This window comes from Zosterops lateralis (assembly GCF_965231275.1).
Source record: "Zosterops lateralis genome assembly, chromosome: 18".
NCBI lineage: Eukaryota > Metazoa > Chordata > Aves > Passeriformes > Zosteropidae > Zosterops > Zosterops lateralis.
This window is the reverse complement of record NC_139778.1, coordinates 5,154,702-5,169,455: the sequence shown is the minus strand read 5'-3', so window position 1 is coordinate 5,169,455 and position 14,754 is coordinate 5,154,702. Positions and strand designations below refer to the sequence as shown.

Here is a 14,754-nt window from a genome sequence, read left to right as displayed (position 1 = left end):
TATTGGGGGGTGATTCAGAGCTTCCCTTAAGCAAACTGCGAATATCTGTCCTTGCAGGGCACTGCTGCTGACTCTGCAAAGTGGAGGAATACCATGGGCCCCTAAAGTGATCTGAGCTTAATGGTGACCTGCTTGGCACAAGGAATCAAGGATCATACTAAGAAGTGAGGGTAGTGGGAATGGAGGGACTTCAGTTCCAGAAGGGAAAGAAGGTGTTTGGTACAGAAACCACAAGCTTGCAGCAAAGATGTGTGAAATCTGGATCTTCTGAAACAGAACCCAGGGCTGGATTACTCCAGATTCCTCTTTATGAGGTTTTCATGCACAGCAGAGATAGTCTGGTGTATCTTTGTTATTTTCAAGGCCAGATATCCCTGAAGGGAATATGAGGAAACCAACCTGCTGCTGTATTCTCGTGGAGCTGGTGCACTCCCACACTGCAGAGTTTACTTTTCTTCAGTGTGCTTTTGCAAACAATAACAGGAACATTAATTCCACAGTGGAGGAGCTGTCCCAGGATTTGTTCCAGTATTCTGTGCTATCCAATGAGCTCACTGGGAGAGAGTCTGGTTTTGTGGTTCAGGTGATGGTGCCCCTCTAAAATAAATTGTGGCAGTACCTCCATGATCAGTACTCTGACCCACTGCTATATCCATGGGAAAGTAAAGGAGGGCCAGATGCCTGCCTCTCTTTCTCAGAGACTTGATCATTTCATGCTTTGCATTTTACTGCTCAACCAGAGCCATCTTCTTGGACAGCTCCTTGTGCTCTTGGGACATTAAATACAGAGGGGTTGATTTCTGTCCCAAAGGGTGATTTCTTCAAGGCAATGTTGCTTTATGTTCTGGATGAAGCTGGCACAGACAAAGGGAGAAATGGCCTGAATTTCTTTTGGTATATTAGAATCTCTAGAATGCCAAACCACATCATTTCTTTCCAGCAGTGTGTCTGATTAGACTTTACATTAGCTAGATATTGACTAAATAGGTTCGTTTTTTTCTTTTATTTTCTCTTTTCTCAGCAGAAACCCCGAAAGGCAACTCCTCAGCCAGAAGACACTTTGAACGGGCACCTTCCCCCTGGCTGGCAGAGCTACATGTCTCCCCAGGGTCGCAGGTACTATGTGAACACCTTCACAAATGGTAAGTGGGGGTGGCTTTCCAATAAACATTTCACCATATCAGCATAGATCTGTTTCAGGAAATCATCTTCCCAGTTGATTTTGATAATGAAAGTGGCTGCAGAGCCAAAGTAATTACTATGATCTAGACACCATATGAAAGAAAATACAAGAACATTATGATCCTCTGTCATCTTAATTCTGACCCATCAGAAGACATCTGAAATGTTGACAAAAGACAGAGAGTGGAAAGTAGAAATGCCCCTGTCATATTTTTTTTTGAATCTGAAACACTGTTAAAGATACAATTTTTACCACATTCCCTGTTTCCTTTACCTGGAGATATTTATGTCTATATATACATATACATGTAAAGTAGTTTGATAGAACATCAGATATCACTAAAGCACCATTGAGGAAAACAGAAACAGTGGTCAGACTCAGCTTGCCCATGGAGACAAGGAAAGAAAAACATATGTAATGAGACAACACAGACAGAGCTTTCAGTCTGCATGTGTGTGTTCTAGTCAGTGTCATGTTGAGAAGCAGAATTAACTCACGATCTTATCACCTGCTCAAGACCTGTCAAACTTGTACCACCTCCTGTTTACCTGAGACTGTGTCGACTTGCTCCTCTCATCATGATCTCACAGCAGCATTGCAAAACAGGGTCTTGTGACCAGCAAATCCACATTTCTTTAGCAAAAAGAATGCCAGAGTGACACAAAGGAGAGGACAGCAGGAGCTAGCCTTGTTCTCAGGGAAGTTGCAGCCATCAGGAGTGACCTCTGGCATTCCTTTATCTCACTCACAAAGTAGGGCCATGGGCACCTCATGGTCTGTTCAGGGGCTGATGGGTTTTATTTCAGAAGCTTTTGGCCCAGAACTTTGCCAAGTCATTATTTACTGGAGTTTGATGCACTCACATCTTATAGGATGCTCCCTCCAAAAGGTGCATTTCCATTCCACCCTGCTTCCATTTTCAAGCACAGTTTGCTCTGGCTGATGGGCAGCATCCACTGCACAGCTGGGGAGATCAGCAGGAGTTAGATGCCCCATCCCCACTGCAGTTGAAATGTAGAGGAGGAGGTGATTGTACTCAATTCTGAGCCATCCCTGTGATGGACCCATACTCACTGGATTGAGGCCAGGTAAAAGCAGTAAGAGGCAGAGCCTGTTTCTTTTGTGATAAGAGCTCTGGTCACAGGGACCTTGCCACAGAAAGGTGGGGGACTGGGACTAAATTTCTCCATAATATCAGGCAGTTCTGTAGTTCCCTCACAAAAGTTACATGTAATATAACAAGGGCCAATTGCCATATTCTGCTTGGGAGCTCAGGCCAGAAATCAGGAGATTTCTGATTCCTCTAGGAAGGGAAGATAACTTTGGCACAGGCTGACCAGGGAGGCGGGGGAATCTCTGTCCTTGGAAATTCTCAGAAACTGGCTGGACAGAGCTGTGGCTGACCTGTTGTTAGCAGTGACCCTGCTCAGAGTAGCTGGGCTGAAGACTTCCAGAGGTCACTTCCAACCAGTCTTTCTCAGGAGAATGCCCAAACCACCTGTGGTTGTGCTCTAAACTATTGCACTGTTGTGTGGTTCTCAGAAGAACAGCATGCAAGAAAGGGTAGAAGTGGGGTTTCTGTGTTCTGAGCTTTGCTTTAGGGATCACTTATTCAAGTTGTTTAGATGAGAATCTCTTCACCAGACTAATCCCACTAAGCCCAGTTGGCTTCGAAGTTAGTCTTGCTCTTTCTCCCATGATGGACTCAAGAATCCTGCATTTCTGAGCCTCCCATTGTTCCATGAGGGCTGTAGCATTTTGTGGGACAGCAGGAATCTCCTGCAACATGTTCAGGGGCACTCTGACTGCCCTCCAGCTTAGCTGGTGTTCCTGGCAAGCTCAGCTTATCTAGCCTGCTCAGTTAGAATATGCTGCTGCCTCGGAGTCTTGTAGCTGCATAGAGACTGAGGCTGGGTGATATTGCTTGAGAGTGTTTTTGCTCTGGTTGGGCTTTATTGCATGATCAGACTCAGATCTCAAATGCCTGTGCTCCCACCAAGTGGATTATGTGCCACAAAAGTGTCACCTGTGGTGTCATCTAGGCTTCAGACAATGCAGAATGCAACCTCCAGGCCTTTTGGATGAAGTGTGTGGTGAAGCCTTACCCAGTCCTGGCATGAGCAGCTGTCTGGACACTTTTGATTTAATCTTACTAATTAAATTTGACCTCTGATCCCACAAAACCTGTAGTTCAGGACTATCCACAGGCTCATGTTGGTCAAATTTCATGTTGCTACACTTTCTTCCTTGACTGTGCTGCAGAGCTGGACTTGCTCAGCCATGCAGTCACCATAAAGTCACATTTGGCATGTGAGACTTGCTCCTGACATTTAAAATGCATTCTCTGTGTTTGAGCCATAGAATAAGTCAAAGACAATATGCTATAAGCCTTAATCCTGCAGTCCCCATCTTTCCTGTGGTAGAGCTGCATTGGCATGGGTAATGTTTACTGCCAGCCTCACAGACTGGACAGCTCACTGCTGACTTGTCTGAACTGCTTATTTGTCCTGTCACTGCTGCAGCTGCTGCTGGGAGTACCAAGATAAACACTGGCAATGTTTGTCACGAGGACATGATGCTGGCACACATCTCTGTCACAGGGCTTCATTGGCCTCTGTCCTTCATGGCCTCCTTAGCACTATTGTTTCAGCAGCAGGAGCCAGGTCTCCTCTCCATCAAGGTGCAGATGTACTTCTAGGCTGCTCTCAGTTTAGCATTTACCAGATGATAAAAGTACACTGAAGCATTTGAGTGAGGTGTCCCTGTTTAATGCACGGACATGGGAACTCAGAGGTGAGCTGGCTGGCCTTCAGTGGCCTTCACAGATCTCTCCAGCCTTCAGGGAACTATGTAAATAAAGGTCTCCTAATCATCATTACCCACCAACAGCAGTTGATGCAAAACTCTTGGTGTGTAATATCACAGCCACTTCTCAGGTCTCCCTGGGACCAGGAATGTCTTTATGGAGAGAGAGAGGGAGGACGGAAGGAAGGAAGGAAGGAAGGAAGGAAGGAAGGAAGGAAGGAAGGAAGGAAGGAAGGAAGGAAGGAAGGAAGGAAGGAAGGAAGGAACTCCTCCATGGCATCCCACAGGATCCTTAGCTCTCCTCAGCTGCCCTCCCAGCCGTTCCTTGGAGCTCTGCCATGCCCATGTGCTGTGTGCACCCAGGGGATCCTGTCCAGCTGCTTCCATCCAAGGGTGCTCCATCCAAGGATGCAGCTGCTGAGTCCCTGATGCAGGGCACCTCTGATCCCACTTTTCCAGAATCCAGAGGGATACAGTCTTGACCTGCCACTAAATGCTGTTAATTGCTGGAGTGCTCCACTCTGTTTTTTCCTTCAGGGCTGGTGTTAGGCAGCAAATGTAGCACTGCATTTTTGGTTGAACAGCTCTCTGTGAGGTCTCTAGGGGCCTGGGGTACACAGATCCATGCTCCCTTCTTTTTGCACATGTCCCTGAGGCATTGCTATCCTGCAGGCTCCCTTTGGTTGCCCCTTCCATCACAGGTCTCTCATGCATGGGGTGGAAAAGAGCCACACAGCAGCATGGTGAGCATAGTGTGGGAGCTCCAGGCATTGTGTTCACTGTCTGTTCATGTAAATGTTGTGTTTGGACATTCTCAGAGTGGCATGTCCTTCACTGCAGCTGTCCTGGGTGTCCACTGGTTGCCTTGCCAGTCAGTGGGAGACATATCCCAGGGCAGAGGGAGGGGATTTATCCAGCTCAGGGCTGTGGCTGAGCCCCGGGTTGGGTACAGAGCATCCTTCTGCCCCACTCTGGGACCTTGCTGGCACCCACTGCCTTTCTGAGGGGGAATGTTATCCAGAGCAGGCTTTCTTGGCAAGTCTGTGGCAGTTTTAGCACTTCCATCATTGATAAGCTCTGGTGAGAGGAGGTATGGGCCTTCTTGTGGGATGGGACTGTGGCTAAACATCTACCCAGGCAGGGTCTGTGAGCAGGGGACCTGTGTGAAGGAACGCAGTTCATTGGTGGGAAAACTGGTCTGAAAAGGAACAAAGGCAGTTTAAAAGCTGACTAAAGGGAAAACAAAGCGGAGACCACAATTAAATCACAATAAGCTGCTGCAAAACTGTTTGCCAGCTCATCCTCAGAGCATGGTCATCAATGGTCCCTTGTCCAAGGGGAATTTGTACTGAAGGGAATCCTGCAGTGATCTGCCCGAAAATCCATTCTGGGCAGTATTTCCAGGGATGAATGGCATGGTGACATTGAGAGCACTTATTCAAACAATAACTTTTAACTGGAGCTGGGAGAGAACACGGTGTTCTGTCCTGCCCAGAACAAGCTCAGAATTCACAACCACTGTGGAACAGGGGGATGCTGTTCAGTAAAGATGCATTTAAGATCAGAGATTTCATCAGAAATAATTAAGTGGCAAACACAGGCAATGGAACAGTTTACAGATGAAGACACTGGGGTTCTGGAGGATCTGAAGTTGAGTGAGAGCCAGGAGTGTTGTGCTAGTACAAACCAGCCAGCATTTTCCATTGTATAAATAGGAGTGTTGTCTGTGAGGCATGAAGTAAGCCTCCAACTTTACAAGGAAATTATAAAGCCTCAGCTGGAATATTTTATCTTGTTTGGACACTTCACTTCAGGAAATATGTGAGTCAGTTGGATAAAGCCCAGAAGAGAGTAGCAAAATTGATGGAAGATGTGGAAAGCGTAGCCTGTGGGTGAATGCTGAGAGACTGGGGATGTCTGCCCTTAGAAAGCAAAGATATGGACAGGGTCATGAAAGTAGGCTTAAAGTGCAGAAAATGCCATTAAGGAGAAGACTGTTGGCAATTCCTGTCATCACTAGATTTCAATTTCGATTTCAGTTTTCATCACTAGAACACATTTCAATTGCAACCAGGACAACTAACCCTTCCAAGCTCTCTTGGAAGTGAAGTGTGGGAGTAGAGAGTTGCCTGGGAGTCTCTATCACCAGAGCAGGTTATGCAAAACCATGAAAATTCACATTGGCCTTGCTCTGGGTTAGAGCAGGGACAGTATGACTTCCTCAAATCCCTGTCAGGCCTGTTTTTTCAGTCTGTAAAGCCTAAACTATATGAAAAATCTTTATCAGTATAAAAACTGACAGATGCTTGGAACTCAATGGAAATCATTCTTTATTTGGTGTCTTTGTATTTCCCTAATTTTTACAATCTTCATGTCTAACCAGGCTCTTGTCACTCATCTGCTGGTTTGCTTTTTCTGGTTGTCTGAGTCAAAGAATCTTAATGAGTTCAGAGGAACATTGTATTTGTGCTTTTCATTTGCAGCTGTGCTGAATCTTCCCGCTGTGTTTTGGGGCAGGTCCTGCTCCTCCCTGGACTGTCCCTCCCTGGAGCTCTCCAGGGAAAGGCAGGATCAGCCAGGAATGTCACCAGGCAGCAGCAGAGGGTGGGCTCCACACCACAGGATCTGCTGGGATGGGTGCATGGCTGGGAGCAGGGGGTGGACCAGACTTTGAAGGAGGTCAGCAAGCTAAAGCTGTACAAGATTTGGTGTGATGGAGCTCTGTGCTGCTCCCCAGGTGAACTCTGTGCCCTCCTGCTAAAGACAAGAGGTGTTGGGTGACCTGTCTGTTCAACAGCTTTTCTTTCTGACCATGCCTGGTGGTGCATCTTCTCTGCCTCAGAGCAGAAGCCTTTTTTGGGGTTAAATTGCTTCATTGCTCTTAAGTGCTTGAACTATTCATAAATGGTAATGCAAGTATCCACTGTCATTCCTGAGGAGGAGGAATGGGAGTTTAGGGGCAAGGAACATCTTGATTCTTCTGAGCCTTCACAATACAGCCAGATGCCTCCCTTCTTGTGAGGCATTGCTGTTATTGTCACCATTGTTTCCAGTGGTTAATGTCCTTCCACACTGGGATTATCTGCCTTTGTTATACATCTTGACCCTGAGATGAGTTCCCTTGGTCAGAACAGCGTGCTAATAATGCCAGGATTGTGGGTTTGATCCCCATATGGACCATTCACCTAAGAGTCTCGCTCCATAATTCTTTTGGGTCCCTTGCAACTCAGACTATTTTGTGATTTTGTGGTCTTATCTGACCGTAACAGTATTTCCACCACGTGTTGTTGTGTGGTCTAATTTTCATTGTCTTTTCATGAAAAAACCAGAAGGAGTTGGTTCTTTACTAGAAAGAAATAGAATGCATGAGACAGTGCTCTTAAGTGGAAGAAAAATGTTAGGAAAATCAATAATGAAGGAATTGGGGTGACCCTGGAAAAAACAGATATACAAAGGTGACAAACAGCACATTCCTGTCTATCTCCACTCGATATCCCACCAGATACACACATTTATCCTCCTTTGAAGCAGGTTCAATCCTGAAAGCATTGCAAGGGCCTCTGAGCTGGATACAATCTGCAGGAGAGTTTCAGTGTACCCAAGGTTTTCTGAGCATGGCCTTGCTACAGGAAGGTTGAGTCTGCACCAGTGACATTTCAGCTGGGTGCCTGGCATCTCCCTTCTGCAACATCTCAAGACATCCCTGCTTGCCATGTCCAAACACAAGGAACAGTGCCCAGAATGCACAGCCACTACGTGGTTAACGAGTTACTCAGTGTCTGTAGGAGGGGTTTACAATTGTATGTGGGTGGTAGATTCAGCAGGAAAATATTTCATTATGCTGAAGAAATTCTCTGATGGGCTGCAGCTGCAATACCTCTTGTATTAGTCAAACAATAGCACTCCAGCTACCTTGCCCATCACATTAAAGATGACTTATGTACTTGTGACACCAGCGATTGTGTGGCTTACTGCCACCTTGCTTTCACAGCTGAGGCCAACCTTATGTGGTGTGTTCTTATTTCCACCCTTTTCTTGTCTTTTATGTAAGGTCCTTCCCATTTACTAAACAGCATTTTATCTCCTGGAAAGCAGGACTTCTGCTTTCTTGTTATCTTGATCCTAATTAAGGTCCATCTAGTCTTATCATCACAAACATCATTAGTAAAATGCCACCTGCAATGGTCCTGAAATGTGTGGCTGGAAATGGTCATTTCCCTGAAAGGTCTCTGAGATGAGGGTTTTATTCATGGCTCACCAGCCATGGTCAACACCTACTCCAACTCAACTTATAAACTGCAGCTCAAAGAGTAAGTCATCTATACAGACACCAAAGAGATGTCAAGCATTTCTGTTATGTTTTTTCTCATACAGTTAAAACATTTCAGTGACCATTTCCCTCTGATATAGGATACCCTAGCTATAGGAGGGTATAGGAACCTGCCTTGGTAAAGTTGCCTAAAATCTAGAAAACCAAATCATGTCTCAGAAAGTGCTGGAAATAGCATTATTATCACTGCTAAGCCTGCAGTGAAGGGCTCACTTTGGTCACATGGTGTTTGCAAAAGGAAGGGCATGGTAGAGGTCCCAGCAATCATTTTGAAAGATCAAGTGAGAGCTTCTGTCAGCAGCTTCTCCCGTGCTGTGGAGGTGGAGACAAGCACCTCTCCATTCAACACGTGGACAGAACAATTCAGGAGCTCCTGGATGGTGCCTGTCCCCATGGTGTGTCTTTCAAGACTGAGGTCAAAAAGCTGTTTGGCAGCCTCAGTCTGTCTTTTATTGGACTGCCTGCGGGATGGAAGTGGATTTCAGTTCTGACACCTCAAGTCCTGCTGAGCAAGTTTATGTGGTGCCTGGTATTCTGCTTCCAGCACTTGTGTGCTTGACTCTCATATCTGATGCAGGTGCAGAGAGATTTGTACTAGTCAATTCTGTCTGCTTTTTTTGTCTCTTTTTATTAGGTATAAGGAGGGACATAAAGGCCACAGTCCTGGGAGGCCCATGGAGGAGTTTGAGGTCACTGTGTTGCAGTTCAGAGGCTCATACATGGGCTGATGGTTGGGGCATTTTGAGCTGATACTGATGCAGGTGACCCATGCAGGATTCAGTACTGCAGGGCTCAGTGGACCAAAATGTGGGAGCACAAAGATGAAGAAGGTGCTGTGTTGAATCAGGAGAGTCCACAGCCTTTGTTCTGCAGGAGGTCAGGGCAGGTCTGAGTCAGTTCTGTGAACTGATGCAGAGGTGAGACCTCCAATGAAACACAATCTTGTGCTACACATCTTCTGTGGGACAGAAGGGAAAATATTTTCATTGCACTCTCATTCACCCACTTCTACTTCAAAAGTTCTGAATGGTTCACACCAGTCTCAGGGCATTGTGAGTGATGTTTCCTCCTTACATGCCCCCACACTCCCTTGGCTGTTCCTTTGGGCTTTTTTCTACCACACACAGTATCAAGAAATGAAGTGCTATGAGAGCTTTGCCAATTCATCATGAATTGGGGGAAGATCTTAGCTGGAAAGGGGACATGAGGTGGGACACAAGGTGGGACACCCCTGACAGTTCTCTGCTCCTGGCTGGTGAGGCAAGGTTCAGAGCGTGGTGGCTCCAGGCAGATGGGAGTTTTGGGCTGGGAGTGATGTGTTGTTCAAGAAAACCTGTTTCCAGAGCAGGGCTGATTGTCCTCCCTCTGAGTCACAGGCCCAACCAATCCTTACCCTTTGGGGAGTCATGGACAGGCCACAAACCTTGCTGAGAGCCTATGGAGATGCAGTGGAGAAATGCAGAATGGTTATGGGAGGGTTTGCAAACTGTCTGCAAGGTGTTTTCCTGCCTGCCATTGACAGGAGTCTGTGCACCTTCATCCTTGGCCTGCCAGCCTGCACAGCTTCAGGTTATTCAGGCAGAAACTGGGTTTGGAGCTGCTCAGCATCACAGATTTATTGCTGTTAAAGCCAAAATAAACTCCAAACCTATTTATAAAGATGTGAGTTAGCACCAGTAGCTGGGTGACAAAGGGCAGGTGCTACAGCTCCTTAGGACCAGGAGAGGTTTCTGCACAGTGAGCAGCCCCAGAGGTCCATGGCTTGATCTGCCTCATCCTTGTAGTTTAGACAATGAAACTATGAAGCACTTAGCTCCAAAAACAGAACTATACATGACACCATGCTGAGGTACCAAGTCCATTCCTGAAAGGAAGAGAAGCACATTCATGAGGGATTGTGCTGGTACATAAAGCCCTGATGTTTGGCTGATGATGTATGTCCAAACCAGCTCCTTCAACCTTAGAGTGCTACTGAATTCATGGAAGAGGGACCAACAATTCATTCTTCAGCTGCCACAGTGTGATGACAAAAATCATCTGCTTCAGGATATTCCCAGAAGTTGTGTTTCTTGACTAAGACAACATCCCAGAGTGTGTGACTCTCTGACACATCATGTCATTTCTCATTCTGCCAAACAGAAGTGAACTCGCTTCCCCCAAACACCACAGGTTTCCTCTTTTCCTCTGGTAGGAAATGTTTCACCACTTCTGTGAAAACCCTCTCTGGTTGTGTTGGCCAGTAGAGCTTGGATCTTGTAACTGTTTTTCCTTTTACTACGTCACTTCAGTTTTAACAAGTGGTTTTCTCCCGCCTCACTGTTCATTAACTGAATTCCACAGAACCACAGAATGGTTTGGATTGGAAAGGACCTTGTGCCAGCTCCCTGCAGGGGACACGTTCCACTAGACCAGATGGCTCCTAGCCCTGGCCTTGAGTATCTCCCAGGGCTGTGAACAAAAAGAACAACTTTTTGTTCACAGTCCTCCTTCACAGTCAAGATCTGTCTGCAATTGTCTGCTGGGTCATCTCTCTCAAAGAAACTATTGGTTATTCCTTCCCCACACTGCCTAAATGGTCTAATTAACATGTGGCTGATAAGGGAGGACAGAACTTGTTGGTGTTTGTTTGCTAGTGCTAAACTGCACCCAGAGTACAAGGCTTTAGCTTGACTGGAATATCCTCTAGGAAAAACTGTGTGGGATATAAAATCTAAGCCAGTATGGAATCTATTCCTAAAACCATGATCACTATTTTACCACAGGGTTACAAGTAGCCTTCTGATTTTCCAAGCACCAGGATTGAAGGCTCTGTGTGGTACTCCCAGGCAAGACTCTGCCTTTGCTGGATCAGACAGTGCATTATCTCTCAACAAGCCTTCTCTGTGTCTCTGCAAAAAAAGCCATCCCCCCACTCACTTCTAATCCCCACTCTCACTTCTAATCATGACTAAGCTGCAGAGAAATTTGTAATGTCACAGTTTTACCTTGGCAAACGTAGTTGCTTCCAGTAGATGGCATTCCAGCAGTGCAGTCCTGATCCAGATTAGTTCCTATCCCTGTTCAAGCTGCCACAGTAATCCCTGCACAGAAGTGGAGGGTTTTTTTTCTCCTAATGCTCAAAATAAATGGAGTTAAAACACTCTTGCTCATTTCCTACCCAATTAAAGATGGGGTTTTTTTTCTATTTAATGCATTTTATGGCATTGTTTTTGTTTTGTGTGTGGTTTTTTTTTTTTTTTTTTTTTTTTTTTTTTTTTTTTTTTTTCAATTTGCTTAACTCCAAAGTAATTTTATTTTGGAAAATTTGTCAAGACACTGAATGCTTTGGATTGGATTCACAAATCTGCTAACCACTGGGCACTGCTCTTTCATGTGTGAATTTTCTGCCCTCAAGTTATGTGTCTGGGTCCTCTGTGTGGCAGAGGGGAAGAATGAGGCACTGCACAGCAGTTCCACAACAGCCAGCAGACAAAGCAGAGACCAGTTACAAGAAGCAGCTGGCAATTTTCACAGAATCACAGAACATTCTGACTTGGAAGGGGCCTACAAGGATCATCAAGTCCAAATCTTGAGTGAGTGGCCCATACAGGGATCAAACCCATGACCTTCATTTATTATCACCATGCTCTGGCTGAGCTACGTCTCTTTAACCAATTAATCACACTTCATATATATTTGGTAGGTTTTTAGGTACATTTCTCTGTAGGGTCTCAAAAATGCAAAAATGCTGGAGACAGATATGCTTGTGTGAAACCCCCAAGCCAAATATGAAGGTAACTTACTTGAAGGTACTGCTAACATCAAAGTCAGTGCTGGCAAAAAAAAAATTACTGCACTGACTGCGCTGGGGCTCAGCATAAGTGGGCATCACATTCCCTCTTCACAGATCTCAACTCACATTTTTAATTAATCAACAATTTAAAATTAAAAAAACCCTACAAGATATGTGGGTACTGTATTGTTTACCTTTGCCTTACAGTAAATGTAAATTAAAATTTATCTTTATTTAACCATGGACTTGTGGATTGTAAGCCAAGACAAGCTGACTCAGACAACTCTTTGCATTTGATTTTGCTTCTGTTTAGTTAAGACACTTCTCAGTGCTTCTTTACTGACCTAGCATGGAATTTATTTACTTACTACCCAGTTCACAAAAACAGGCTAAAACTTAAATATTCCCCCATGACTCAACAAAGCTTCTAGTTCATCAGGTTTTGCACTTGTAAGGGAAGAAAAAGCTCAAAGTATTTTTCTTTGAAAGCAAAAATATGCTCTGACTTGGGGAGAGGATGAGGGGAGAAGGATTGGGGAGGTACAGATGTGGATCTCAGGGGCATTACAGGTGTGGGGGGTGGCACCTGCTTCCATTTGGGATCTGTAATCCTGAGTTCTTTCCTGAAATAAGGAACCTAATACAACCCTTGCGGACATCTCTGTGCATATATACACACATAGACATCTATATGCAAAGAGATACATATCTGTATATACATATGTGCACAAATCTGTATATAAAAATAGATCTTTTATGGTTCTTGAAGCATGTTAGCATCCTGCTTGATGCCCAAATAAGCACTGACCCAGGACAGGAGAGGCCTTATGTGCCCTGAGGGAGGTGCTCACTGCCAGCCCTAAACTGTTAATCCACAAGGGCTCTTCTCCATCACCACTTGACCATGGTCATCCAGAATATTGATACAGATGCAGGATTGCAGGCTTTGGCAGAATTAAATGGTTGTTGATTGGGATTTGGGAAACAGCAGTTTCAAATGAGGCAGCCAAAGCAGTCCTCAGACTTGATTACAGTGACTTGCTTATTTTCTTATTTGATATCATCTGGCAATCAGTTGATTTGGAATTGACATGTGCATTCAAAAGGAATTGCTCCTTGGGCTTTCTAGCTGGACTTCTGTGGAAGCTGCTACTCTCATTCCACTGTCTTCTGTTCACAGCTTCTAAAAAGTTTTGCACTTAAATCTTCTGTCTTCAGCATGTGGTCAAAACCAATTTTCCATTTGCTGAGAAAACGAGCAGAATGGTTAAACTACAGAGGCAACTGATGGGGAGAAAGCAGCTGCAGGCTTTGGAGTATCACAGCTGGTGTGGCAGACATGTGCATATTCCAGCTGCTAAGTGACCTGAGTGGAAAAAAGGAAATTTTCCAGGGAAATATTTTTTGGGGCAAAGAAGGTGCTATGGTTTGTGTGTATGTGACTGAAGCCACATCTGTGAATTACTCACAACTGCCTTTCATGGAGGGAGCAGGGGCAGAGGCACTGCCACTGCTTGGTGCCTGTCCCCTGGCTGAGGACCACGGCTGGCATGTGGCAGTGCCCACAGTGGGCTGGACATCAGTGCACCTGGAAAGGCAGTCACTGCAGGCCAGGTGATGGTTCCCAGGCAGTGATCTGGAAGAACCAGCGATGCAGCTTCCAGTCTGCTCTGTCTCCACCCATCCCAGCTGGCAGCTGTAGCAGGAAGAGATGAGGGGAGAGAGGAAGTGCAGGGAGGTGCAGGCATCTTCCTCACAGGGTGAGAACCTGGTTCAAAGGACACTGAGGGTCAGAGCCAGTGGTTTATGTGTAATAGTCATAACTCTGGTATGCGTGCAGAAGCCTTCATCAGCCTCACACTGGTGTTTCCCTCCAACAGAAACGACGTGGGAGCGGCCGAGCAGCGTGCCTGGCACTCCAAAGAGCCCTGGGTCACAGAAGAGTTCTGCAGGTACTGTTTGGTGCTGTGCCTGACTGCTGCACTGGATGAATCTGCTTCTCTACCATTCAGCAAAGCAAAGTGCTGTGATATAGTGGGATAGAGACTTCATGGACATATAGAATCATGGAATGGTTCAGGTTGGAGGGGACCTTAAAAATCATCTCGTTCCACCCACCTGCCGTGGGCAGGAGCTCCTTCTGCTATCCCAGGTTATGGAATGTGCTCCAAGCCCTGTCCAGCCTCGCCTTGGACACTTCCAGGGATCCAGGGGCAGCCACAGCTTCTCTGGGCACCCTGTGCCAGGGCCTCACGACCCTCACAGATTTTCTCTGAATCTCTGATCTCAGTCTACCTTCCTACAACTTAAAGGCATTGTCCCTGATCCTGTCATTGCAGACTCTTGCCTATATCCCTTTCTATCTCTCCTGTATCCCTGTTAGACACTGGAAGTTGTCTAAGGTCTCCCCAGACTCTTCTCCAGGCTACATGGTAATGATTGTAGCAGAGCAAACCTGGTGGGGCTTTCCATCCTGACACATCTTCTGGACTAATTGTTTCCCTGCCAGTCCATCTTCTGTCTGAGTGTCCGAAGTGTCCACTCAAGAGATGGGGTGGCTTTTTCTGGGAGCACAAAGGCAAAGAGGGGCCCAACAAATACTTCCTCAGCTCTGCTTTCTGACAGGGCAGGGAAATTTAAGAGCTGCAGATGCGCATGGGCTGG

The 14,754-nt window shown here is 45.9% G+C and overlaps 1 protein-coding gene across 3 annotated transcripts in view; it reads left to right on the top strand.

The window, feature by feature from the left end:
• Positions 1–14,754, top strand: part of GAS7 (growth arrest specific 7) — a gene marked incomplete at its 5' end in the record, with an annotated part of 76,930 nt that overhangs the window by 30,004 nt on the left and 32,172 nt on the right. For 2 of the 3 annotated variants that reach the window (XM_083874669.1, XM_083874671.1), the window contains 2 exons: positions 1,022–1,142; positions 13,971–14,042. In XM_083874669.1, the coding sequence (XP_083730795.1) occupies positions 1,022–1,142; positions 13,971–14,042 (193 nt within the window). The remainder of the gene's footprint in view (positions 1–1,021; positions 1,143–13,970; positions 14,043–14,754) is intronic. The other variant, XM_083874670.1, reaches the window with a different exon arrangement.